Source organism: Acartia tonsa, chromosome 5 (genome assembly GCF_053477335.1).
Source record: "Acartia tonsa isolate MP-2025a chromosome 5, ASM5347733v1, whole genome shotgun sequence".
Classification (NCBI taxonomy): domain Eukaryota; kingdom Metazoa; phylum Arthropoda; class Copepoda; order Calanoida; family Acartiidae; genus Acartia; species Acartia tonsa.
The window spans coordinates 35338189-35363826 of record NC_137264.1 but is presented as its reverse complement, the minus strand read 5'-3'; the positions used below and the strand labels follow the sequence as shown (position 1 = coordinate 35363826).

General features: G+C 35.4%; 1 protein-coding gene across 4 annotated transcripts in view; it reads left to right on the top strand.

Annotated features, from left to right (window-relative positions):
- The window catches only part of LOC145319368 (uncharacterized), a 33471-nt gene that overhangs the window by 2699 nt on the left and 5134 nt on the right, over nt 1-25638 (top strand). For 2 of the 4 annotated variants that reach the window (XM_080161473.1, XM_080161471.1), the window contains exons 6-40: nt 381-717; nt 911-983; nt 1185-1212; nt 1567-1696; nt 2355-2469; nt 5838-5931; nt 6243-6321; nt 6490-6611; nt 6853-6915; nt 7005-7058; nt 7321-7379; nt 7459-7562; nt 7640-7849; nt 7927-7998; nt 8271-8369; nt 8795-8950; nt 9289-9407; nt 10294-10405; nt 10601-10696; nt 10848-11018; nt 11126-11317; nt 11639-11718; nt 11823-12008; nt 12287-12544; nt 13183-13306; nt 13492-13560; nt 13898-14969; nt 15320-15437; nt 15577-15775; nt 16155-16284; nt 16947-17180; nt 17488-17599; nt 18056-18167; nt 18411-18665; nt 18961-19122. In XM_080161473.1, the coding sequence (XP_080017599.1) occupies nt 381-717; nt 911-983; nt 1185-1212; nt 1567-1696; nt 2355-2469; nt 5838-5931; nt 6243-6321; nt 6490-6611; nt 6853-6915; nt 7005-7058; nt 7321-7379; nt 7459-7562; nt 7640-7849; nt 7927-7998; nt 8271-8369; nt 8795-8950; nt 9289-9407; nt 10294-10405; nt 10601-10696; nt 10848-11018; nt 11126-11317; nt 11639-11718; nt 11823-12008; nt 12287-12544; nt 13183-13306; nt 13492-13560; nt 13898-14969; nt 15320-15437; nt 15577-15775; nt 16155-16284; nt 16947-17180; nt 17488-17599; nt 18056-18167; nt 18411-18665; nt 18961-19122 (5596 nt within the window). The remainder of the gene's footprint in view (nt 1-380; nt 718-910; nt 984-1184; nt 1213-1566; nt 1697-2354; nt 2470-5837; nt 5932-6242; nt 6322-6489; nt 6612-6852; nt 6916-7004; nt 7059-7320; nt 7380-7458; nt 7563-7639; nt 7850-7926; nt 7999-8270; nt 8370-8794; nt 8951-9288; nt 9408-10293; nt 10406-10600; nt 10697-10847; nt 11019-11125; nt 11318-11638; nt 11719-11822; nt 12009-12286; nt 12545-13182; nt 13307-13491; nt 13561-13897; nt 14970-15319; nt 15438-15576; nt 15776-16154; nt 16285-16946; nt 17181-17487; nt 17600-18055; nt 18168-18410; nt 18666-18960; nt 19123-25638) is intronic. The other 2 variants (XM_080161474.1, XM_080161472.1) reach the window with 2 other exon arrangements.

Sequence of the window (25638 nt, the reverse complement as noted above, 5' to 3'; positions counted from 1 at the left end):
CCCCTTAATCTTTATAAATTCCATTTAAGTCCTTCAAAATTTTTAAAAAAAAATACATTAGATTTCCCGCCCCTCACATTTTACCCCCTCAAAAGCTTAAGCGTCCCTGATCATACTTATGTTTTTTTTTATCACTACCGACGATTCTTATTTTAGATACATGCATCGCATAATATATATCTAAAGAGTATTTTGATAAAAACTTAGTTTATCGATAATTAACCTGTAATAAACATAAACCTAGTATTTAGATTTTAGCAGCTTTAGATCAATGCGGTAAGGTGCTGTAACCTTTTATTCTCGTTCTTTCATACTCCCTTTTATCTACATTTGATAATGTTTTCTGTAATAGGGAAATTAATTTTTATTTTTATTTTCAGGACACATGGAGGCTCTGCTCCAAAGTATCCAATGTATCCTGGAGGTGCCAAAAAGAAGCTTTCGCAACCAACCCCAAAGAAACCTGCAAACAATATAACTCCACCTCAATTAAAGCAACCCATGGAGCCTGTTCTAATCCCAATATTACCGCAAAAATCCGGGAACACAAGTGCAACAAAATCTCTAAACACAACAATAACAACAGCTGTGGTAGGAAGTGGGGCTGTTGGTAGGACACCAACTGTTATAAAGTCTCCCCAAGCCATTCTTATGTTGGAAAGAACAGCTAGTCAGCCGCAGACTAAGAAGAGCCCACTCAGAACTATTGGGAGCCAGGTAAAAATATTGCGTCTGATGACTTATTTTTCAGACAGGATTCTTTTTTGGAAGACAATTTTCAAAACTTTATAAAGATCAAATTATTTGTCTTAAATATTACAACTGTGACTGCCTGAAAATTTAAACCATATTTGTAAAAACTAAAATATTTAAAGTTCTACTAAATTCTAAACGTTGTTTTTAAATTCAGGGTAAAGAAAACGCTCTTGATACAGCTGCCATTGAAACTTTGCCTCCAGCTGGTCAATATCTCTGCAAGGAAATGATTCATTATTTCATTTCTTTTCAGCATCGCAGCTACTCGATGACTATGATATGTCAGTCATTACTTCGTATTTCAAAAAGTAAATTGCTCAATCTATCAACTCTGATACGCTCTCCCTTTTCCCCGTTCAACGCTCACTTTACTCCTAAATTCTTTTGAAAATAAAACATAAATAAAGAATTATTTTGATAACAGGAAAGACCCATAGAGTATCCAGATTTACCAAGGTAAACATTTATTATTTTGCATGAAATTTTTAGGTATTATATTTCATTTGCTTAATATTTTATGATAAAGACAATATGAAGTTACTATCCTAATAGTTATTTCAAATATTTAAAGTGATAAATATTTCTAAGGCATTTATTATATCTTTGACAGTTTTAGCATTATAAAGCTAGTTATTACCTATAATAAATGGTGAAGGTAGATTGCTGCCTTCAGTGCCTTTTTTATGTAATTGTTGGAAAAAGTGCAGTGTTTTTTTTTTGTATCATTAGTATGTTTTAATAGCCTTTAACACTATGTTATTTGAAAAGTTTGTGTATATGGCTTTCATATTTAAATAAAAAATTATTTAGGTCTCTGTGGATTTGTGACTACCATTACATGCATGTGTTCTATGATGATGAGAATAAGAGTTATGAATGTATCCTTACCGACCAGCTATTACAGATGAGGCATTCACTTGTCCCGCATTTTCCTGGACAGGTAGCCAATTATACTTTATAACCTTTTTCTTCAGATTCTTAGTTAGTTTGTTTTTGTTTTTGTTTGGAAATGACTGATAATAAACATTTAATTAAAAGAACAATTATATTTATTGACCATAGATAGCGCATCGAAAGAACTGATCTACTATCTTTGATTGTACCCAGGGGTGTGTGTATTCTGCAAAATTGACCCTGCTAAAAGGGGGGGGGGGGGGAAGAAAAATATGTAGTGGGGGGGATAAAATGTAAAAATTAAGAGAACAGAAAACATTTTTTTTTTATTTTTCTCCCCTCCTTGGTGAAAAAAAATAAAAGAATATGTGGGAGGGGGGGATATGAATAAAATTAAGAGGTATGAAAATATTTTTCTAGTTTTTCCCCTACTTTGCTGGAAAAGAAATAGAAGGAGAAAAAATTTTGCCGTAGAGGGAAAAAACGAATCTTGTGCAGAAAATACACCCCTGATTTTACCTAAAGAATATTAAGCTTTAACAATTTACCACAAAACAAAGATTATATTTCTCCCATTGCTTATGCGTTGAGGTGTAAGCTGCATAGATACTGTATTCTCAACGATCTCTTTACGCTCGTGGTTAAAGAATAGCTGTGCTGCTACTACATAAACGATAAAAATTTAATACATCAATAAAATTCAGGATCTCTATAAACCTGGTAAAAAGCCATCAGGATTTGCTCCTCTGTTGTTGCATCAATGGAAACAATATTATCCAGATTCAGAAGAAAATACCAAGACAATTAGCATGAAATTAGGTAACAAATATGTCATTTTTAAGAAAATCTATTTATAAAATTAAAATATTTATTGGGACAAAACAACACATACCTACAATATCAACATTTATAAATGAAAATTACATTGCATTAAAAATCTATTAATAAACTATTTTCAATAAATCATCATCATCGCCATTTATCTCTTCTTTCCAGAGCATAGGCCATGCACAATGGTTCTCCATTTATCTTTGAATTGGGCCTCAGTAGAGGCTTCACTGAAAGATGAAAAATTCTTTTTACTCAGTTCTTCAAGGAATTCCCTCCTCCAGGTTGTTTTTGGTCTACCTGGTTTCCTTTTTCCTGTGAAGGGGTCCCAAGTCAAGGCTTGATAGGTTAAATCATCATGCCCTTTCCTTAGAGTGTGCCCCAACCATCTCCATTTTCTCTGTTTTATTGTCAGTTTGATGTCTGACATATCACTGCGCTCTAAAAGCTCAGCATTTGTGATCTTGTTTGGCCAAAAGATCTTGTGGATTCTCCTAAGACATTTGTTGACATATGTCTGAAGCTTGGAGACCACTGCTGTGTTTAGGAACCAAGTTTCGGCCCCATACAGCAAAACAGACAGAACATTTGACTTGAAAAGTCTTAACTTGGTCTTTATGGAGATGTTGTTGGAATTCCAAATTTTGTTTAAGCTGGCAAAGGCTGTTCTAGATTTGTTAATTCTAGCTTTAACATCTGTCAAAGTGCCTCCAGCTTCATCAATTTTACTTCCAAGATACTCAAAGCAGTTAACATCCTCAAGAATTTGGTTTCCAATAGTTATTGGTTCTTGGGAGTTTGCATTTAATCTGAGTATTTTAGTTTTTGGAACATTTATTTCAAGTCCAACTTTCTTGGAAGTTTCAGCTATCATGTTAGTCCTTCTTTGCATTTGACTTCTATTGCTTGTTAACAAAGCAATATCATCAGCAAAGTCCAGATCTCCCAAATATTTGGGATTGCCAAATAACTGCCAGCGAATGCCATCATTGTTTTCACAGTTCTTCATGATCCAGTCAATGGCAAGGAGGAAAAGGAAGGGAGAGAGAAGGTATCCTTGTCTGACACCTGTTACAATCTCAAAAAAGGTTGATAGTTTACCTTTATACATAACATTTCCACCTCCTTTATGATAGATAGCTTTAATGATATTGATTATCTTTTCTGGAATGCCATAGTGTCGGCAGATTTTCCAGAGTGATTTCCTGTCTAAAGAATCAAATGCTTTTTTGTAGTCAATAAAGTTTACAAAAAGCTCAGAGTTCCATTCTTTGGATTGCTCTATGATGATTCTTAGAGAGGTTATCTGATCAATAGTGGAACGGTTTGGTCTAAATCCAGCCTGATTAGGTCTTAGCTTTTCATTAACCTTCTTATTTATTCTATTAAGAAGAATCTTACTAAGGATACGGCCAGGTACTGAAAGAAGCATTATCCCTCTGTAGTTTCCACATTGGGTCAAGTCTCCTTTTTTGGCCAGTATTGAGATATGTCCATTTTTCCAGTCCTCTGGGCATAACTCATCATTCCATATCTTAGTGATCAAAGGTAGGAATGCCTCAGCAGATGTGTCTAGGTCTGCTTTCATGATCTCAGCTGGGATGTTATCAGGTCCTGCGGCCTTGTTATTTTTCAAACTTTTAATGGCCTCTTTGATTTCCAATAGATTTGGCGCTCGACAGTCAATGTCAAGTGCATCTGAGGGTGGAATCTCAGTTTCTTCCTCTGGAACTGGAAGATTCAGCAGTTCAGTGAAATGTTCTGCCCATCTATTTAGAATATCCTCATCAGTTTTAAGGAGTGAACCATCCTTGTCCCTGATGTGTGATCCTGATTTGTCTACTTTGCCTGCAATGCTCTTAGTAATCTCATAGCCTTTTTGAAACCTAATTTTTCTTGGCTGGTATCATTATAAACTTTTTTGATACCTTGCCAAATATCTTCCACTCCATCTTCCTCTTGAAGAGTCAGCAACTCAAATCTATTCTTTAGAGTGAGCTTAAACTCTTGCAACTTTTCAGAGTTTTGGAGGGTTGTTAAATTATATTTCTTCCTGGGGTTAGGTTTGTGTCCTGCTTTTTAAATCTAAGCCGAACTTTAGAAGATAGAAGATAATGGTCTGAATTAACATCAGGTCCTCTTTCAACCCTGACATCAAGGAGAGAACCTTTAAAGCATCTAGATATACATATGTGGTCTATCTGGTTAAAGGTTCTTTGATCTGGTGATCTCCAGGTGGCAGTATGAATCTTTTTGTGTTTAAAGATGGTTCCACCAATGACTAGTTTGTTTTCAGTACAAAAACTTACAAGTCTATCACCATTGTCATTTTCCTTGCCATTACTTAAGCCTAGGCCATATCTGCCAATAACTTCTTCTAAATTCTCATTATTACTCCCCACTTGAGCATTGAAATCTCCTAGGAGCATGGTCAGATCCTTTTCTTTATGACCATTTTTAAATACAGAGTCAAGCTGGTCATAAAATTCGTTTTTGACCTCTGTATTTGATTGTTCTGTAGAAGCATATGCTACTATAATTCTCAGTTTGATGTTTTTAACTGAGGATTTGAAATAAGCCTCCATAATTCTAGGACCATGGGGTTGCCAACTGATCATGGCCTGCTCTGCTTGGTTGGTCAGCATAAGAGCCACCCCTTGATTATGGCCTAGATCCTCATTCATATGACCTGAGTATAGTATTTTCAAGCCAGAATGATGTTTAAACTCTCCATTGTTTGTCCACCTTGATTCGGTGATAGCCAGGATGTCAACCTTGGCTTTTAGCATTTCTCGGCAAATGTTTTCTGTCTGGCCTGACTGAAACATTGTCCGAACATTCCAGGTGCAAATTTTTGCTGGTCTGCGGGAATTCAGAATCATCCGCCTGACTGGTCCGTTAGCGGTTTCCCAGCCAAACATCATATTGTTGTTTCCAACCTCTACTTCGTTCCCGAGCCCAAAGTTAAATTGGTCATTACTTTGTGCGGGTTGAACATAAGCAGGTTTTTTTTCTAGGGAGGGATTGTTAGCCCCACCCAAACCCCCTAGACTGGGGGGAAGTGACCAGAATTCAGTCTGGCATCTACCCTGGGACCTTTCCAGCACAGTAGGACTCTTCTGGTGTAGCTGCCAGGGTCATTGATGCACGGTGCAGGATGGACGGCGTGCACGTACCTGGTCTCCCATCTCCATATTTTCAATAAATACACAATATAATTGAAGTGTCCAAGGACTGAAATACGCCTAGGCGCTGTGTTGACTTTATGCTTATTTGGATTTAAGATATACTTGTACCTATAATATATTGGATAAAAAGCCCTCTATTCTATAAAAGAATGATTTTTTTTATGATTTTAGGCAAATATGACAGAGCCATCCAGATACTGACACAAAAACCAGTTTCTGAACATGGCAAAATTAACTGGACACCAAATATGATTGAAAATATTAGGTAAATTTTTAAACTTTTAAACATGCAAAAATGTTGAAATTATACATAAGAAAAAAGTTTACATATAATAGGAAGAAACAAGTGTACCAGTCTTGTTTAAAGAATGACTGGATATTTTTAGTGATAAAACAATTTGAAATGTGAATATTCAAGCACAAGATAGGCATTCCTCTCTATTTCATCAAAAAGTAAATGCCTTTCAAATTAGAAACATTTCTTGAATTGTTAGGGTTGCATATAATTCCTATTCAAGGAAAACTATTATAAAACAATAAATATAACCAAATTTAAAATAGAATCATAATTTTTAGGTTAAGTAGAGAACGTGCGCTAACTAAGCTCGGATTACCAGTACAATCTGTAGCTATTGGCGGTCAACTGTTGAATCAGGGACGGATCCTTAAAAAATCTAGCAATAAATGTTAACCTATTTAAAACGCTTTTTGCACTTAGATACAGTTGAATTTTTGTTTCAATATAAACTAATTACCTACCTGGTGCATTTTTGTTTAGTTTACACATTTTTTTATTGGAAATTAATTTAAGGATTGGTCTTAGTTGACTGAGTTATGGAAAGATGAATGGTCTAAAATATACCCAGATATGGGAATAATAACTGGCCCTGTTTGGAAACAAATCATAGATAGATACAAATATCATTTCGGAGCTGCTGAATTAAGGTAAGAATTGAACTAAACTTAATGACGTAATAATAAGTAAATAATACATAATATAGGATGAAATTGTAAGTAACTCTACTACAATCATGTTTTATGTCAGTGAATTAAGAAGGTAGTGACCACAAACTTAACTAACTGTATTCGATGGCATCAGTGACCACCGCTTTTCATCTAAAACTATTATTCGTTGGTCTTTGTATGACGCAGTTTTTTTATCCTATTTATATTCTTTTTTATTCAGAGAGGAGGAACAAAGACCTTTGTATGCCTCAAATAATCAAGCCATAGAGCCAGCCAAGAAAAGGTAAGATATTTTTGCAGCCTATGCTTCTTACAATTTTGAACTTATAAATCAGGAACCTTTTTGCTTATTTATTTGTTTTGTTTATTTAGACTTAAATTAGAGTCCTATGAAGAAGAAGATGGAAACGAAGTTAAAGGATTGAGGTAAAAGATTTGGAGGATGGTTATCTTCAATTTTTCTCTGTTACATAAACATAATATCTAAATGACAGTTTAGATAAAATAGATAAATATCTCGGTTAATGTAATTTAACAAATATTTTCATCTCTGTCCCTCAAAAAAAAAATAACTGCTAATTTGATTAAGATCTTTTAGTTACAATATTAAAGAAGTAGAAGATAGGTTACCAAAATATTAAATTATATTATTTTGTTGATAGTAATTTAGTTAACATGTTTTTTTTAGACATTGGAATAAATCTATGCAAGAAGATTTACTCATTCTCAAAGATCTCATATTTGAAGGTAACAAAAAAATGCATCATATTAATAATACTGATTTAAAAAAAAAATACTCAGGTACCTATTATTATCTTTTATGTAGAATATCCTGAAATAGAAAGCGGATCTAAAGAGTTTGCTCAAAAGCTGTTGCAGGCTTTTCAACTAAGACATCCAAGTTGTCTTGAAACTGCCAGAAGTCTCTTGGTAAGTATTGAAGTAGGAATAAATTTTACCTAAATTATTAAAAATTTAAAACTAATTTACAAATACAACATATTTAGGCAAGAATAAAAGACCCTGTAGTCACACCGACCAAAGAGGCCACAACCCCAACAAACTCAACTCCCGCCAAAATTGTGCGCAATGCCTCGCAATCTGTGCGCAGATCAGTTGTGGCGGGAATTGAAGGATTTTCCGACTGGAATTTAGTCATGCTTAAGGATTTTATCAGCTGCATGGATAAGACTAGGAAGAAATATGCTGTCATGAAGGTAGATTTACACTTTTTTTAACAAATAAACTTCAATGAATATTCCACAAGGCATGCAATATAATTTATATCTTTTAGGTTACTGATCCTGGGTTGAAATTAGTTCCATTATTGTTGGAAGAGTGGATGGAAATCTATCCTGATTCTCAGGTTTTTATTCTTAGCATTTAAAAAAAAAATTTATTATTTTTATTTTTGAGGGGATATAGTTTTCTAGGGTTGATTTGGAGGGTGGTGGGACCCTCCCCCAAAATAGTTATAAACCTTCCCGGGACCTATGAGAAGCTTCGGTACAAACAAACAAACAAACATCCTGTTACTATATCATAAAGATTACATTTAATAATAGGTGATAAAAATATATATTAATTTAGTGCTAATATGTGTCTTTTAGACTTTAACATGATGTTTAATGTATTTAGGAAACAGTAAAATCCTTTCTTGTAAGAATCCGCCATTTAAAATTGAACAAAGAGAAAATCAAAGAATATCTGAATGAAAATCATAATCTTGTTAAACAGGTAACATAAAGTATCTCTATTATATTTTACATTCAGAATTAACTGAAAGTTGAAATATGTTTAAAGAGTCGTTTTACTCAGGGATGGAGGAAAATTGGCCTGTTTATTACACTAGTCCCCAAACTTTTATAATAACGTTTTCTTGTTCAGTGGCTTAACAACTTTGGGGACTTGTATTGTATTTTAATAAGTTAGTTTACTAATTTGAGTGTTCAAACCTTTTTACTAATTGTATCTACACACAGATGTGGTAATTTTTTGTTTAATCAATGGGGATGTATATCAATTTATCGGCCGCCAATGCCTTTTCCCGTTAGATCCTTGCGTTTTACTCCAAATATCAAAAAACTTTTGTTTGATAAAATAACTTTTAAAAAGACTGTAATAAAAAGATCATCTGTTAACAAATTATCATTTTGAAATAGGAAGAGGAAGAAGAAATGCTTTACAACAACAGCATCGCTGCTGATGACTCTTACATGGATATCAATGATCATGACACTAGTGGTGTTGTGTATGGTGATAAGTTTACCTGGAACAGCCAAGCTATGATGCCAGATGTCATAGCCACCAGGGCAAAAGTAAGCATTTTATAGAACTAATTCTAAGGATGATAACTCTTACAGTTATGGTAATGATTAATGGGCAAAGTAGACAGATCCTTAGTGATCTATTCATGGTTACCCGGGCAGAACTGATTAGGATTTAGGTTGTTTTATTGTTATAGTAATTTGAATTGTGTTTTATATTTTGTTTTTTATTTTATGACTATGTTTAATTTTTATGCCCAAATAAATATGTTTATGTTATGTTTATGTTTATATGTACATTTGTGCAGTGATAAGAAAAGACAAAGTAAATTAAAGAACATTGAAATGACTAATAAATGATGTACAAATATCACAAATTTTAATTTTAGGCTGTGGCCATCCAAACAAGAGAAGCTAAACTTGGTCGCAAGGTGTCCTATTCCAAGATTTGGATTAAAGAATTTAAAAAGATATATCCCAACTGTTCTTATACTGCAAATAATCTTAGGTGAAATATTTTTTTTAGTGCCGTATTAGTTAATTTTTGCATCGTGCTATGGACAATTTTTCCGCGGATACTTGAATAAATAACTATAAGAATAATACCCGGGCCAAGAAAACTGGTAAGGCGGGGCGAACTCGGGTGTTATCGGTTTTTTTTGGAAAAAAAAGAGGGTAAAATATTATTATTTTTAAATGGGACCATGACCATTAGAAAGATATCGGAAAAGCCTAACAGGTCCTAAAAGGACATTATCCTAGGACTTTTGTTTGTCAAAATTGGACCTAAAAATTTCTACCGACTTAGCCCCGCTCGAGGCGAAGTCGTTGGTCGATTTTCAAGCTTCCAATAAACCTATAATATATTGATTTAATTAAAGCATGCCCTAAAGGTTAAAGTTGCTAAATGTAATAATAAGCATGCACAAAAAAATTATGAAGATCAAACAATTTTTTCTACAAAAAAAATATTTTTTTCAATTACGAGAAATTTCACTTTTTTTATAGAATTTATATAAAATTTAAAAAGTTAGTACCTATAAAAAAGCAAAAAAAATTATGTTTTTTTCTGTCAGTCGATTAGAGCATGGATACCTATAAAGGTCATTTACCTAATGAAAATACGAACGACTTGGCCCGCTTTACCTTATTAATTTTAAGATTTTTTTTTCAATATTCGGAAAAATTGTTTGTAATACGATGCTATACATTATTTGTCAATATTGTGGAGAGCCGTTTCCAATCCAGCCTATATTAATTATTTCGAAGCCATACTAAAAATTTTATCATTTTTTTTTATAACATTTGTAGTTTCCTTTTTATATGTATATTCAAATGTTATTCTAAATCTTCTAATTTAAGGGTACATAGAAGTTAATCTTAATTATTTTCAGTGTTCATTATTTCTACTGGAACAGCAGAGAGTCTGGAGGTGTAAAGGCTGCAGGATCTGGAACCTCCAGCAGTAGCAGGGCACAGAGTCCGGTCATGTACCTGGATCAGGCGGTAAGTAGCAAAAGGATATCTGTCCTTAAAATTGTTTAATGATTTCTTTATTTTTCGTAGCGCATTTACACTTTTATTTGAGTATATCCTACCTTACTAAGAGTCACTTAACCGTCGTCTTACAAATTTACTTGTATGTTTTGTATACCTGGAAAATATTTCCATTTCAAAGCTATGAACTGATATATATTACAGGTATGGACAGTTGAAAAGCTAAATGATCTGGTGAACATAGCAAAGAATTTGATTGTTCCTGGTAAACCATCATCAAAAATAAAAAGCCAACTTAAGGTAAGTCATTCTTTTCGTAAATGTTATATCAACCTTTTCAAAGTTTCCTGCCAACTTTAGAACTTTAAAAATATAGAATTTGTAAATAAAATATCAAAACTAATTTAAGAATCCCATGTTTTTAAATAAATAGATTTAAATTCCTTAATAGAATTGCTGGCAGAAGGCGTACCCAGGATCCATAGAATCCGGCGAAGAGTTGGTGGCTATGTACCTGAAGGTTAAGGCCGAGCGGTCACAGGAAGAAATGGAACTGATGGCACAACGAAGGGAGGTCAACATCAAGGTTACTCAACTACCATGGAATCCAAAGCTTAATAAGGTACCTACCTGTTTTTTTTTTCTATCTATCTAGGAAAATCGAAGTTGATTTAATTGATATAATCATGCAGTTATTAGATGTCCAGTTTCCTAAAATGTTATTTTTAGGATTTAAGGCTGTTAGTAAAAGAGCTACAGTTAACACAAGAATATACAACGCGGCAATTTGTAACAAAATGGCGCCAACTGCACCCCACGAGGAGGGACACCTTTACATACCTAATGCTCAAGTTGGAAGATAATGACCTGAAGCCACCGTTAGTTGAAATTATAAGAAAAACACCTACACCAGTTATCAAGGTACAAAATATTTGAATAATATTATAATTGAAAGAAAGGTAAAAATATTCTTTTCAATTTTTGTACTTTTGACTTTATGTATGTGTTTGATAGCTTATAAGTACTATTTTAAAAATCGTTAAAATCCTAAATTTTGTTAAAGATTTCCAGTTTAGGGAACCTTTGCAATGTAGTTATATGCTGGTTTTCCCCCTAGATGCTACTTGCGCTAACTTGATATGTCTAATTGCCCTTAATATGATAACGAGATCTCTACAAGTATAACCACTTCCAAAGAAACTAGGCACCAAAAATTAACATACAAATGGTCTTATTTTTCAACAGGAGGAAGAAGAGATGAAAACAGAGCCAGTAATTAAAACGGAAGAAAAAGAGGAAGCTCCTAACTATTTAAATAACAGGTAATCTTTTATCATCAATCTTTCATTTGTGTTCAAAAGTTGTTTCTCGGCTGGACAAACGAATCCACAAAAAAAATCCAACTGACCAATTATTTAATTTTTAGAGGTCAGATGCGTTGGTCACAAGAGGCCATAGCCAACCTAATCAACTGTCACAAGGTGGCCACGGCCAGCAAGAACAGCCTGTACAACCAAAAGCTTGCTGATGTTCTTCATGCTGAGTTTAAGAAAATTTATCCACGATGTCCTGTTGGACCTACAGTGCTCCTCACAAAGTGCTACATTTTCAGGTATTAAAAGGAATAAGACAATGGGAAAATTGATGTATTGTACATCCCCAATATAAAAAGTACTCCTGTTGTTTAAAAGTATACCTTAATTAAAAAAAGTTTGAACACTGCAAGTTTGGAACTCACCAATCAAATTTATTAAAAGTACCCACCCTAAGTGGCTGTTAAGCCTTTGGTATCAGTGTATTTTTTACCGCAATGTCCTCTTACTTCATAGTTATTTATAATTATTTAAATACTTACATAAAAGCTATCAAAAGCTATTCACATTATTACAGGTCTGAGATAAAGAATGGTAAGCTAACACTGACTGAACTACCAACACTGAACACAAATTCTGTGGGCATCCTGCAAGGCTCAATTGGTGGCGCCAGCACCAACTTACCTCCGCCCTCTTTGACTGGCCGGTCTTGGACACCGGAAATGTTGACGGAGCTGGCTCCATCTCGCCAGAGAGCTATCCAGCGGAAAAAGCAGATTTTGTTGACCCACTTGAAGAGTCCTATGCTTGGTGATCTATGGTTAGACGAATTCAAGTAAGTTTTTCATGAAAATTGAAACTTCTGAAGTAGTAAATTGGTATGTGTTTGTGGATGTCTGCATAGATAATGTTTTTTTTCTGTATTTCTTGTTCAAATTAAATGTTATTTTCAATACTTGTGAATTTTATTCTTTTACGATATAAGGTTCTTGATTACTCTATTACTTTCTCATTTACCATAGTCATAGCTCAGAAGTAATGCACTGAGTTACGGTGGTGGGAGTTTGAGTCCCCATGTGGCAACTCGAATTTTTCAGTCGTGATAAATTCACGCAACTTTCCCTGGTTGTGGAATAAGTGAAAATTGAGTAGTTTAAATACTCAATTTTCACTTAAATAATATCTGTACAGTGTACAACCCTTATCCAAAGCTCCATTACGGTAACTCAATATGGGACACCTGCCATACTCGTCGATAGTGAGGTAATAAAGAGCGGGTCAAGTCACATTGTACTTGAAAATGGCTATACAAAAGTGTCTCGTCCTTCTCTTTGACTACTTAGGTCCAAACACTAAAAACAATGACTACACACACACAGACACACCTAAGTTAATCCATTACTTCCTTGATTTTACATATAATTACACTAAACATATGTTTTATTATGCGTATTACATTTATTTCAATTTTAGGAAGAAGTTTCCAACATTTAAATGTTCTAAAAAGACGCTGATGAAAAAATACAAACAATGCCAGGCTCAAATAGATGATTCACCTTTGGATGTAATTCCTACTTTGTCAAATGAAATTTTTCTGGTAATTTGAAAAAAAAATTTAATATTGATAGATAATTTATTATTTTGAAAGTAAATATTTCTGCTTCTTTTACGAAATAGCATGCTAAGATTGTTAGAAAGAAAGATAAGATAGTACTTCATTGAAGAAATTATTGATTTTGACTTACTCATTCCTTAGCGTTATTACAAGTGCATCCCTTTTAGGAGTTGAAAGGATTGTTGGAAAACAAAGAGGTCATACTTCCACCAGAAATTCCTACATCTGTTTTCCAGGTAAATGTAAATGTACTTTTTTATTCTGTTATTTACTTTATTCCGTTCTTTGGTGATTGTTCTAGACTTTTTTTATAATAATGATTCTCAGTACTCTTGTAATTGTAGTTTTAATCAATTTTCTAAAATTATTCCTTTTATGATTACCTACTATTAGCACTTTTTTGTTTTATTCAATATTAAGCTGGAAAAATTCTTCTCTTGTTATCATTTTCATAAATGACATAGACTAGGTGCTTAACTTAAGATACAAAACATAAATATTAATAGTAGTTGAAAATGCATAGCTTGTAGAATATCCTCATGGAAAAGCACCTTTACTCAGTATTATTTGTAGGTGGTTGAGCAATGGATTTTTAATTCTGTCCAGAAAATACTAGCAGAACAAGTCAAAGAAGAACAGCTGCAAGCTGACAAATTAAAAGAAGAAAATACCCCCACCACTGAGAATCATAACGAAAAAGACAACCTTGATGATAAATCAGTAAAAGAAAATATTGAAACCTTGTTCGTAGAAATGAAAACTGAACCAAAACAGGAAAACATAGAAAGTAATAAAGAATACAAACCTGCATCTAATGTTGCTCAAAGTCCAGCTGACTTGTTTATGGAGGCAATGCAAAGTATACCTGAAGTTCCATCAAGCTTTCCAGTCTCTGCTATGACATCATCCTTAAATGTATCTGATGCAAACTACTTCACAACAACAGCTGTCAGTCAGACAATAATGTCAAATAATTTGATATCAAATGCTATAGAAAGCCCATTGAAGCAAGAGCATGGTTCTTCAGCTGCCAATAATACCTTGTCAATAACATCTAATGATACATTAGCTGGCAATGACATAACAAGAATGAACATCAGTTCAGATGCTGCAGAGGCGGCTCAGTTATTATCAGAGATTGCCAATCAAGTGCCATTCCAATTTCAAGAGCTCCAAATGAGATCAACAAATGCCAACAACTTGCAAATTACTTCTGATCAAATGTTGCTAGAAAACAGTGTCAAAATGGAGGGAGTAGAATCTTTGGACAATCTTCATAGTCAACTATCATCTCTGAACCAGAACAATGTTGTTAATAATGCCATGGATCAAAGTTATGATCAGCGTCTACCTGAACAAACTGCTCAAGAACAAGCTACCCCTGATCAAAATGCTGATACGTTCCCCCCAGATTCACCTGCACCCCAGCCAATAGAAACAACTCTAGCTGATGGCAGCACACTGTACACCATAACAACTGTTGAAGATATGACTGAGGATGAAATGCTTAAGAAAGCTTCTCTCCAGTCTGTTGATAATTCTGGTAATGATGATCCTATGAGTGATTGGTTTCCAAGTTATCTGATGTGCTCTTCAGCTCCTGAGGCAATGAAGTCCCATTTGCAACAAAAGTTGTGCAGTTTAGGTTAGTAAATTTGTAATCAATGTTTTTGGTAGTTAAAAACAAATTCCTCTTCGGCTAGTTTAACTAAGAAATTATTACCTAGTATACTAGATATATTTGCAAATGATGTTACGTAGTGAAGAAAAAAAAATTATTTTTATTGCAGACTATTTAGTACCAACTGGAAATAAACGAGTTATTAACTCCTGTGACGAAAAAACATGTTTTGTGCGGGTTCATAGTAAACCCACACAATTAATCTAGAGTTTTGTTTCTAAGGCTATATAAAAGCATAAAACCTATTCTTTTCTTTTATTTCCAAAGAAACTTTTGAATAATTCCTACATACATATATCTAATTATTATTCTAGGATTGGAGGTTGATAACTTGCATCTTGCCTTGACTATTTACCAACAAGCTAGAAGTAGATTCATGCTTCTATTGCAGGCTGGATACATAGCTTGCTGGTCAATCTTGCTCAAAGACAGGTATTATATTATTTTGGTGTTACCATTGAAATATAGGTAGTAGGTAATCATTTCTTTCAGTACAAGAAACACTTGAAAAGTTTCAAATGTGCCAAAATTAAGCTTTGATAAGTCCCATGTATTCAATTTTATTTTTTAGATGGAATGAAGAAAGCCTGTCGCCGGTTAAGGCCAACGACATTGAGGAGCTTATCAGCATGATCCTGGACGACTCTGGCCTCAGGGTGGAGAACAGGACCCTGGACAGGCCTCAAGAAGACATCAGTAACACCTCACTGGATAATAAAAACTGCCAACCAAGCGTTCCAATTTATTGGGATTCAGATAGGTTAAACAAGGTACCCTAATTAGTATTACATATGTTTCTCAGTTTATTTAGATACAGTTTAAAGACCATGAATATCGAAATTAAGATTGAAGGTTAAATAGGTAGTGGCACGAAGTGCATTTAAACTTGAATTAATTGAACTGCATATTTTTTTTCTGTTCAATAGTTTCAACCACATTCTATCATGGCTGTCCTATTTTCACAAAAACAGCATGATGACTATTTTGGTGGTGCCTAATTGATAGATATTCATTGTGATATAATATTATATATGTTAGATGGGATTCTTGTACGTATGCTTACAGTTAAATGCACTTCATGCAACTTTCCCTGCTTTATGTTCTTGTTCTTTTCAAGGATTGTAGGTATTAAAACTTTTAATTTTGCAGGTATTAAAAATAGGGTTGGAGCACCGTTGTGACCTGAAGAAGGGGTACAACAAGCTTCTAGCCTCCGGTTTCACCTTGTCTATGAAGGAGTTCATCTCCATACTTATCATCTCTGGCATTCTTAAGAACAGTAAGTAAATTTAAGGGGGGGGGGGGTGTCAGATCTGACACTTTTGTGTAAACAGGGTGCATACTCATAGGCTTTGTCTTAGGAGTGAGAGGATAGGTTATTTGGGGGAAAAGTTTACTTTTGGGATGTATTTTTCTTATATTTAAAAAAATTTTGGATTTGGCCTCCAGGTTCAGGTGCTGCAGGCCTCCAGGTTGTCTCTGGACAGGTAAAAATGAAAAAAAAACTTTTTTTTTAAAGAGTTGGAGTTCAACTTATAAAACAAAATATGCATCTTTTTGAATGTTATTTACATATTTGAAGATAAGAGATGCTTATTTTGTTTTATAAGTTGAACTCCAACTCATCAAAAAAAAATTTTTTTTCATTTTTACCTGTCCAGAGACAACCTGGAGGCCTGCAGCACCTGAACCTGGAGGCCAAATCCAATTTTTTTTTAAATATTATAAAAGAATACATCCCAAAAGCAAACTTTTTTCTCAAATAACCTATACTCTCACTCCTAAGACAAAGTCTATGCATCCTGTTACGCAAAAGTGTCAGATCCGACCCCCCCCCCCTTATTATCTTAATTTTAAAAGAAATGTGTTAAAATATTCATTATTTAGCCATTCAGGAAGTATTTACCTAAGTATTAAAAAACAACGCAATTTTTTGTTCAGAGCTGAACCCTGAAACTCTTGACATTGATCTTGAGCTGATCGAAACTTGGGACGCCTTGAAGCTCAACAACAAATCAGCTGACAAGAAGGAGGGGGAGCAAGAAGGGGAAGGAAAAGATGAGTTTGAAGGGGAAGGAGAGAAGAGAATATTCCATAAGATATCAGTTGACCGCCCATATGACCTCTCTCTGGGACAAATTGGGCTTTGGCTAAGAAGGACCAAAAATATAACAGGTAGATATTTGTTACCTAATATTTATATAAAAATAAAAAAGAGAATAGCTTAATCTTAGATTTCATAAGTGTTGTAAGCATGGACTTGGATATCCACTTGACTTGGCATAAACCTTGTTATAACTGAAGGCAGAATTCCTTCCGCTGCTCTGTAAGACTCTAGACAATAATCGGATTATATTGGCATAAAGAAGATTAAACCTGTTACCATCCAATCAGAAATTTTAAAAATAGTCCCTGTTGTTCAATAATCATAGTTTCCCAGCACTATTCAAACTAATTAGAATAATAGATATTTCTTCATCAGGAAAGAAACCCATTCCTGGGTTGTCAAGAAGAGTTTTGCTGGACTCCAACACTTTCAATCAACTTGCCCTCATTAAGAATAGAGCTTTAAGAAGATGGTGGCGAATTCCAAGGTATTTTGTTTTCGTGCTACTCTAGGCCCCTAGAGCTGTAAATGATTTCAAAAAGATGATTTTACATGCGCTGAGCAGTACTTCTATTTGGTGGGGGAGAATTTACATTAATTTGATTAGGTAACAAAAAAAATTTTAAAACCAACCAATCTCAAGTAGATTAAAGTACCCAAAGTTTTTAAGTCAACGCGGTTATACCTAAAATTTTGGGTTCCATTACAATTTAAAGTCGATGTCTTCTCACCAATTTTACCCTGAAGGTTGATTTTAGAGTTAGCCCTCCACTCCCCTCCCATTAAGCAAGAGAGTGGTGGGTATTAAGCATATCCTTCATCATGCCCCCCCCCCCCCCTTTACTCTTTCCTTGAAACTACAATATTTCAAAATCTGCATTGTAATTCAAAATCACCCCTTCTTTACTCGAATGGCAAAGTTGTTAACAATGTTTATTTAAAGACACAAACGAACTGGGTATTCCTTGGCAAGCTTGCTAAAGCGTATGACTCGTCACCTGGATATTGAACCTGATCTGGTCATTGGTGTCATCTCAAATCTTAGTATTCAACAGGTATTTTACTTTTAATTTGTTTGTTTTTTATGTTTTAAAAGCTCTAAACTCACAAGTCCCTTAAATCTTAGATGTTTCTAAAAGAAAGACTTATGATATTGTTTTCTGTACATTTAGGTCTTGAAAACATATAGACCATTTCGATTATACCTTTCAGGGAACTTTGTTTCGGTCATTCATAGACAGTTTTTATTAACTTTAGATTCATTCAGAAAATGTAACAAATAAAAATATTTATTATAGGGAAGAAAAATATCAAAAGAAGAGAAGACTGAAATAGAGAAGCTGAACCAAGATTATATTGACAAACTGCACACAGAAACCAGTGATGACGAAGAAGGATCAATCATAGAAGAGCCTCTCCATGAGACAACATCAAGTCAAGAAGAGGATGTTGAAGTTATTGATGAAGTTGATGCAGAGAATGATTTCTCTAAAGAGGAAAACGTTCTTAAGTTTTTGAGGAAGAGGGAGAACAGAAAACGACTAAATGCTCCGGTAAAGCTTTGTTTTGTGCGAGCGAGGACATTCATATCCACAAGTAGTGCAGCAATGATAATATAATAAATTTTATACTTTTATTTTAGATTGTACACTAAAACATTATGAAAATTATAGGACCTTTTCGATATTCCTAAATTTTCCCAAGAAGGAATCCCATTCCTTTTCTCTGAAAATAATAACATATGTATTGCATTTTTGGTTCAAATATATAAATTAAGTACCAATACATGTTAACTATGACCGTTTTCGGTCTTGTTTCTTCAATTTGATAATGAAATAATTTTTTTAGGGCTGGAGTTTGGATAACATCAGTTTGTTATTACGAGCAAGAAATGAGGCTGCTCTTATTTATTCTAAACGCCAGCAACTGCAAAACGGCAGTGCAAACAGTTTGAACAGAAGATCCTATCCACCTGCCACCCCTAGTCTCAGCACAGTCAGTCCTGTTAAGGTATTGACAATTGATATAGTAGATCTAGATGGTCAATCTGGCCCCATAATCTGACTTGTATAGGAATTCCCAGCAGACGAACACTGCTGTTTATTTATATTTGTATACGATTCATTCCTTACCTAAATAAGAACAACGAAACTTTTCGACGTGATTTCCTGAAAGCATACTTTATCCCAAGAAATTCAACCGGAACTATCCATATCTAAATTATTAAAACTGTTTGGTCATAAACTTCACTTTACAAATTACAATCTAGAACTTTCTAACGAAAAATATGACCAGATTGTTTCACAACTGTTTCCTATTAGCGTATTTGTTAATTGTACGTACTATTAATGTTTCCATATTGTACTGAGCAGACAGATGATGCTTATAGAGTAGGTTGCTCTCTAGATAACACATACCTGAGTCTCAGCTTTTTAATTGAACAAACCTCTAATCGATTGTCTTTCAACATCAATGTACCATATCATATTTCACATCTTTAGTTCTTTAGTATGAAAAATGAATTGTATGGTTAACATCATATGGAATAAGGTTGAAAAAGTCCTAAAAAATAAGACAATTAATATTACGATATAAATAATTCATTATAGACAGTTGATAGTGAAGGTTATTACAGACAGTAAGATTTATAATGGGAAGAATGCCCTATCAAAGTACTTGGGATGCTAAAGTTGTTTACACCCAGATACTTGTTTACAATATGATTCTCACCTCTTTGCAAAAGTAGGTGAGCCACTGTTATAGGAAAGCAACAGTCATTTTATTTATGTGCTTTCTGAAAAGAAAACAATGTAAGCACATAAATTGATTAATATGATTGTTGCTTTTCTTTCACAGAAATTTGGTGCGTGGTGGTTTTGCAGTCTTATCTTCACAGTGTACTCCCTATAACAGAGGGGTACTTTACATTGGGGGGGCCAGAAAACTGACAAAACCAACATGCATAAATTACAATACATTGTTAAGTCTCCCATGTTTAAATGTTTACAGGGAGTCACAAAATGTTATTTAAAAATAAAATAAATGTTTTGAGATTGTTGATTGGTTCTAATGACAGCCAGTACTCAACGTACCTTAGGCTGCATTTTCATACAAATTTTTAATATATTCTTTTTCAAAGGGTAAAAATGATTGATAATTTAAACTGATGTTAAAATACATGATATAATATAAAATATTGCACATATTTAATTGGTTGTCATGCAAAACAAAAAATATTGTTAAACATCACTATACATAATTAAAATATTAATAAATATTGAAGGACTATCTTTAGGATTGAAGGAGAATCTTCAGGTATCCGCTGACTGGCCTTCTTGGAATTCTGGGGTGATTGGCATGGAGATAGGTAGAGGGGGTACATATTATTGTATAATTACCAGATCTCGTAGAGATCCTTGTAATGACACTTTTTTTTTTTTTTTTTTTTTTTTTTTTTTTTTTTTCGTGGTGTATTTAACAGATATCAAGATATCTTGATAAATCACCTATATACATTATTTTACATTAATTCTGCTGCTGTTCAAGAGGACTCAATGCAACAGCTGAGTGTGATGCCAAGGTTAATATCAGGGAAAGTAGATATGTAACACTGGTCTGGGTAATTCATAACCATGTGGTGGTCTGCCTTGTGTGCTGCTTCATTCAGCTGGTCAATTAGGGTTAGTTCATCCTCTGAGAAGAGCTTTGCTATGTGTCGAACTGAGCGTGTTGTGGTCCGGAATGGCTCATTCCAATCCTTTCTCCAGCGAATCACCACCTTTCTTGTAATGCCATCATCAGAAGGAAGTAGCTCATCAATCTGACCTAGTCTCCAGAGATGGTCATTTACCAGCTCATCTGGGCTTCTCAAGAAAACAACAGTGTCTCCTTCTTTCAAATCTACAGTTGTCTCTTTAAATCGTTTGGGAACAGGAATATATGACTGTATTCGTTCGTATGTCCAGACTTGCCACCATGAACGATACAGTATCTCCTGCTGCTCCAATAATCTTCCTGGGTTGGGAATGGCAATGGGACCTGTAGGGGACCGTCTATTGTTGTGTCCAAATAATAGACGGTTTGGGGTTATCAGGTCAATTTCTCCAGAATTTTCAGCTGAAACTGCCAAACATAATGGCAGAGAATTCATTTCATTGGCAATATATGAGAAAGCACTCTCATAGCCTAAGACATCTAACTTTAATCCATAGAATGATGCATATAGTAAAGCTTTCATATCTTTTATGCTCCTTTCAACAGAGCCTTGCCAGTTGTGTGCTTGTGTAGGGCCAATCTCATGTTCTATTGAGATTTGATGCCTGGAGTTCAAGGTTCTGGTAATGTCGGCAAATTTGATTTCTGATTTCTTGGCAGCCTTTATCAGTTGTGTTCCTGCATCCAAGTACAAAACAGCTGGAAATCCAAAGCGGTGGCTGAAGCGTAGAATGGCAAGCACAACTGCATCTGTATCCATTTTGGAAAGAGCATGAATAGCAATTGCTCCTGTTGCTGGGTCTTTGAATACCATTGCCCAAACTTTCACAGTTGACCTATGATTGTGCTCACAGATGGCTTGATACGGTCCTGCCAAGTCTATCTGACAATGGTAAAAAGGGGGTGCAATTGTAAGCCTGTTCTGATGAACTGGAGCCATTTCAGCCTGCAGCAGTTTAGCTCTATAGCGAGTGCAGTGTACACAGGCTGCTCTAACCTCTTTAGCTAAGGACCTTCCATCCAGAATGTAGCCGATAGATCGTGATTCGAACAATGTTGTGTTTACATTTCTGTGGTGGGCAAGCTGCTGGTGGGCATGGAGCATAATGCTATATGCAATTGGGGAATACCTGTCAATGATTGGTCTAACAAAGTGAAGTGGTTTGACATCTAGCAATCCATTAATGTCTTCCACTTTAAGTCCCTCAACAATCCTTCCTTTATAAAACAGGATTCCATCTTTTTCTACTGCCCGATCTTTGTATTGCTTGGGGTCAGAAAATTTCTTTACTTCTTTTGTTGCAAGCCTGAAGTAATAATTTGTTCCCTGCTCTAACTCACCATCAGACAGCTGGATGGCTGTGGGTTGTATTACAGGTTTTGATTTAGATTGTTTTTTGTCAATCCTACAAAACTTTGTAACAATTGACATAACGCGAGTAGATTTTCTCCAAGGTAATCTGCATGGGTTGTATAGGTATTTGCTGTATGCTGCTCGTTCTGTTACTTTCTCTATTCCAGATTTAGTGTCAGCATGTAATACCTTTATTTCACGGGCTACCTGTTTCTGTTGATCATTTGTTAGGTTGATCTCCTCAATTGGTCTGATTGGCATTTCACAATAGGGCTTGTACATCCATGATTTGCCCATCTGCCACTCAGAATCAGGTCCAATATCCTGTTGTGTAGCAAGCATTCTAGTGCCTAAGTCAGCAATGTTGTTTTCAGTGTCAACATGGAACCACTCACTTTTTTGTGTGAATCTCCTTATTTCAATGACAGCAGAACGCACTCCTAGGGCTAAAGGTCTGGTGTCAGAATTAAGCCAAGATAGTACAATGCTACTATCTGACACAAAAATACGGCGTCTGACCTTACCTTGAAGATTTTTGGTTGCAACATCTGCAAACACTGCAGCAGCTACAGCTGCTCTGAGTTCAGCACGAGGAATGGTTGATCCAGTGACTATTTTTGATTTGCCAGCTACTAATCTAACAGAGACTTGTCCAGCCAGGTCAACGACCCTTGCGTGGATAGCAACAATAGCCATATTTTGGCTTGCATCACATGACACTATAAGATCTATATCTTTATGCGCATCCAGTGTGACAACAGATCTTTTAAATCTAATTAAAGGCAAAAGTGCCATAGATTGGATATTTTCAGCCCATAATTCAAGATATTTGTCTGGAATTTTGTCATCCCAGTCAATGTTTTCCTCCTGAATCAGGGTATGGTAATCATATTTGTATTTCCCTGTGCATGGAACATACAGGCCTATAGGGTCAAAGTTTCCAGAAACTTGAGATAAGATAGTGCGCTTTGTGAAGTGCTCTTTTAGTTCCTCAATGAGTGGTCCAGTGATTGGCTTTGGTTTCTTTCCTCTGACACTCTTTCCAAAGAAGATCTCTTTTGGAGCCAACGCAATTTCATCTTCTTCTGAATACCAAGTGTAACCCAAGAAAGATACACTTTTGCCATCTTTTGATACTTCAGCAGGTGGTGGTTCATGAGAGAGAACATATGCTTTTGCAGCCATCTGACCCTCTGACAGTGTAAACCTTACACTTTCGACAGTAGCTGCTCTTACTTCTTTACAGTCAAAGGAATCAGATCCATCATCTACATAGAGTTTCTTATCAACTAGTTCTGCTCCTTCTTTATGCTGAGGGTAGTTCTCCTTCACATGTTGGGAAAGCAGATGTAGACCATGAGCTGTCTGGTTTCCTGAAGGTTTAACACCATAGATTGTGGTTAACAGGAACATTTCAGTAAGGGGGCTGTTCAAGTCCAAATTTTCATGCCATAGATAGCGCTGATAGGACCAATGCTCAGGTTTCAGTTTGATTTGGTTGTATGCCATCTTTATGTCAAAGGTGACAGCATAATAGCCTGCTCGGAAGTTTAGATGGAGTGCTAAAATCTTTTCCAGCTTGTTTAGTCCTTTAGCAAGGATGCAATTTAGGCTCTTTCCAGTTTTAGTTCGCATAGATGCATCAAAAACTACTCGACAGGGCGTTGTAGGGGAGGAGGCTTTGACAACATATCTCCAAGGTAAGTAATATTTCCCAGGACAGGCATCAACGATGCCCTGTTCCTCAGGGGTTAATTCATCAGCTCGCTTGGTGTATCCATTTGTTACAAGTTTGTGGTGACTTTCCAGCACAGTTTGTTTGGCAACAGGGTCTTTAGAAAGTTTCTTAAGCTGTGAATTCAGCACTTTCTCAGCTGCTACTTTGTTATCCTGAAGTTCATTTGTTGGTTCTTTTGTGAAGGGTAGTAATGCTGATACTGTCTTTGTTGAAGCATTATAGGAGACAGATTGCTCAATCAAACTTTGCTCTCGTTCTTCAACAAATGAGACCTCTTCCAGACTTAAGGACTGTTTGCATGCTGGGCAACCTCTGCAGTTGATACATCGATAGAGTGAAGTAGTTCCAAGGTCTTCAAATTCCTTCCACTGCCGTTCAATTTTCTTTGCACGCAATGACCTGTCCTGAATTTGTTTTTTATTCAGTATCTCTACATTGGGTTCCCTTGACACTAGGATAGTTGTGTTAGGGTTTTCCTTTGTGTCATCCTCATCAGTTTCAGTATCTGAATCAGCTGCTACCCAACAGCGGCCACTGTTGATTATGGATTCAGAATGATAACGGAGTGCTCTCAGCTCATTCGTAAAAAAACAATTGGCACCCATGAAGTGAGCAGTTTCTTTAGCTTTAGCCCATGCTTTGTGTGGCCCACCTAGTACGCCTTGGTGACCATCAGGAGCTTTGATTGGGCTAACATAAAGAGATAAGCCTGAAGGTAATGAGCATAATCGGCGTGGAAAATACTTGGAATATTGAATGCCCAGTATTATATCAACTGGCACACCTCCAGTGGTTTTAGGAACTGTGGGCAATTCCTCATGACCTTTATAATGAGCAACAAGCTCGTTGTAAGCCTGAGTGAGATGCCATTGAGGGAATGGAGCAGTAATTTCGTCCATTTTAGCTCCTATAATTGAAGCAGAGTGAACAGAATCTGTTAATGGAAGTTGAAAGCGATCATGGCCATAAGGAAGCTTTACAATTTGGGCACCAGCAACATTCATTATTGTTGGACCTGGTCTGTATTCGACAGAGTTGAGTTCAGCTGCAGCTGCAGTGGATATAGCTGCTGTGCCACAGCCACTGTCAAAAAAGACAAACAATGGTTGGCCTGATGGTGCAATAGTAAATTGGCACATGAAGATGGAGGAGCCCTCAGGTTCAGGTAAAGAATTTGGATCCTCAAGTGGTTTTGGGTTGTTCACATGGTAATTCCTATGTTCCATAAAAAGGAGATTACCCTGTAGAAGTTGAATGTCCTTAGGGACTGACTTTTTGAAGTCATTGATTCTACGTTTGTTTATATCAATATGCTTACCACAAGTCAATATATGTTTTTGACGACGATGGGTCAAGGAGGCGCATTCACTGTATATGCAAACATACTCAGTGCGGCAGTTGTTCTTGTGGTTGTTCCACCATTCCTGAATGTTGTCAAAGTCTATCTGGCTGTCAGAGCGGAGACATCTGAAGCAGATTTTTGCTTTGGCACAAACTTTTGCTCGATCTTTTATAGGTGTTTGAATGAAATTATTGCATTCGTATAGGTACAAATGTGTTGTATTACATGGTTTGCATTGAACCGGAGTTGGGGTCGTTGCAGCTTTGGTATAAGTAAGTAAAGGTGTAGGGGATTTGTCACGTCGAGAAACCCCATTTTCACCATTGACTTTGCTACCATCTCTTGAACTTTGTTGATGCACATTTGGAGTGTTAGATT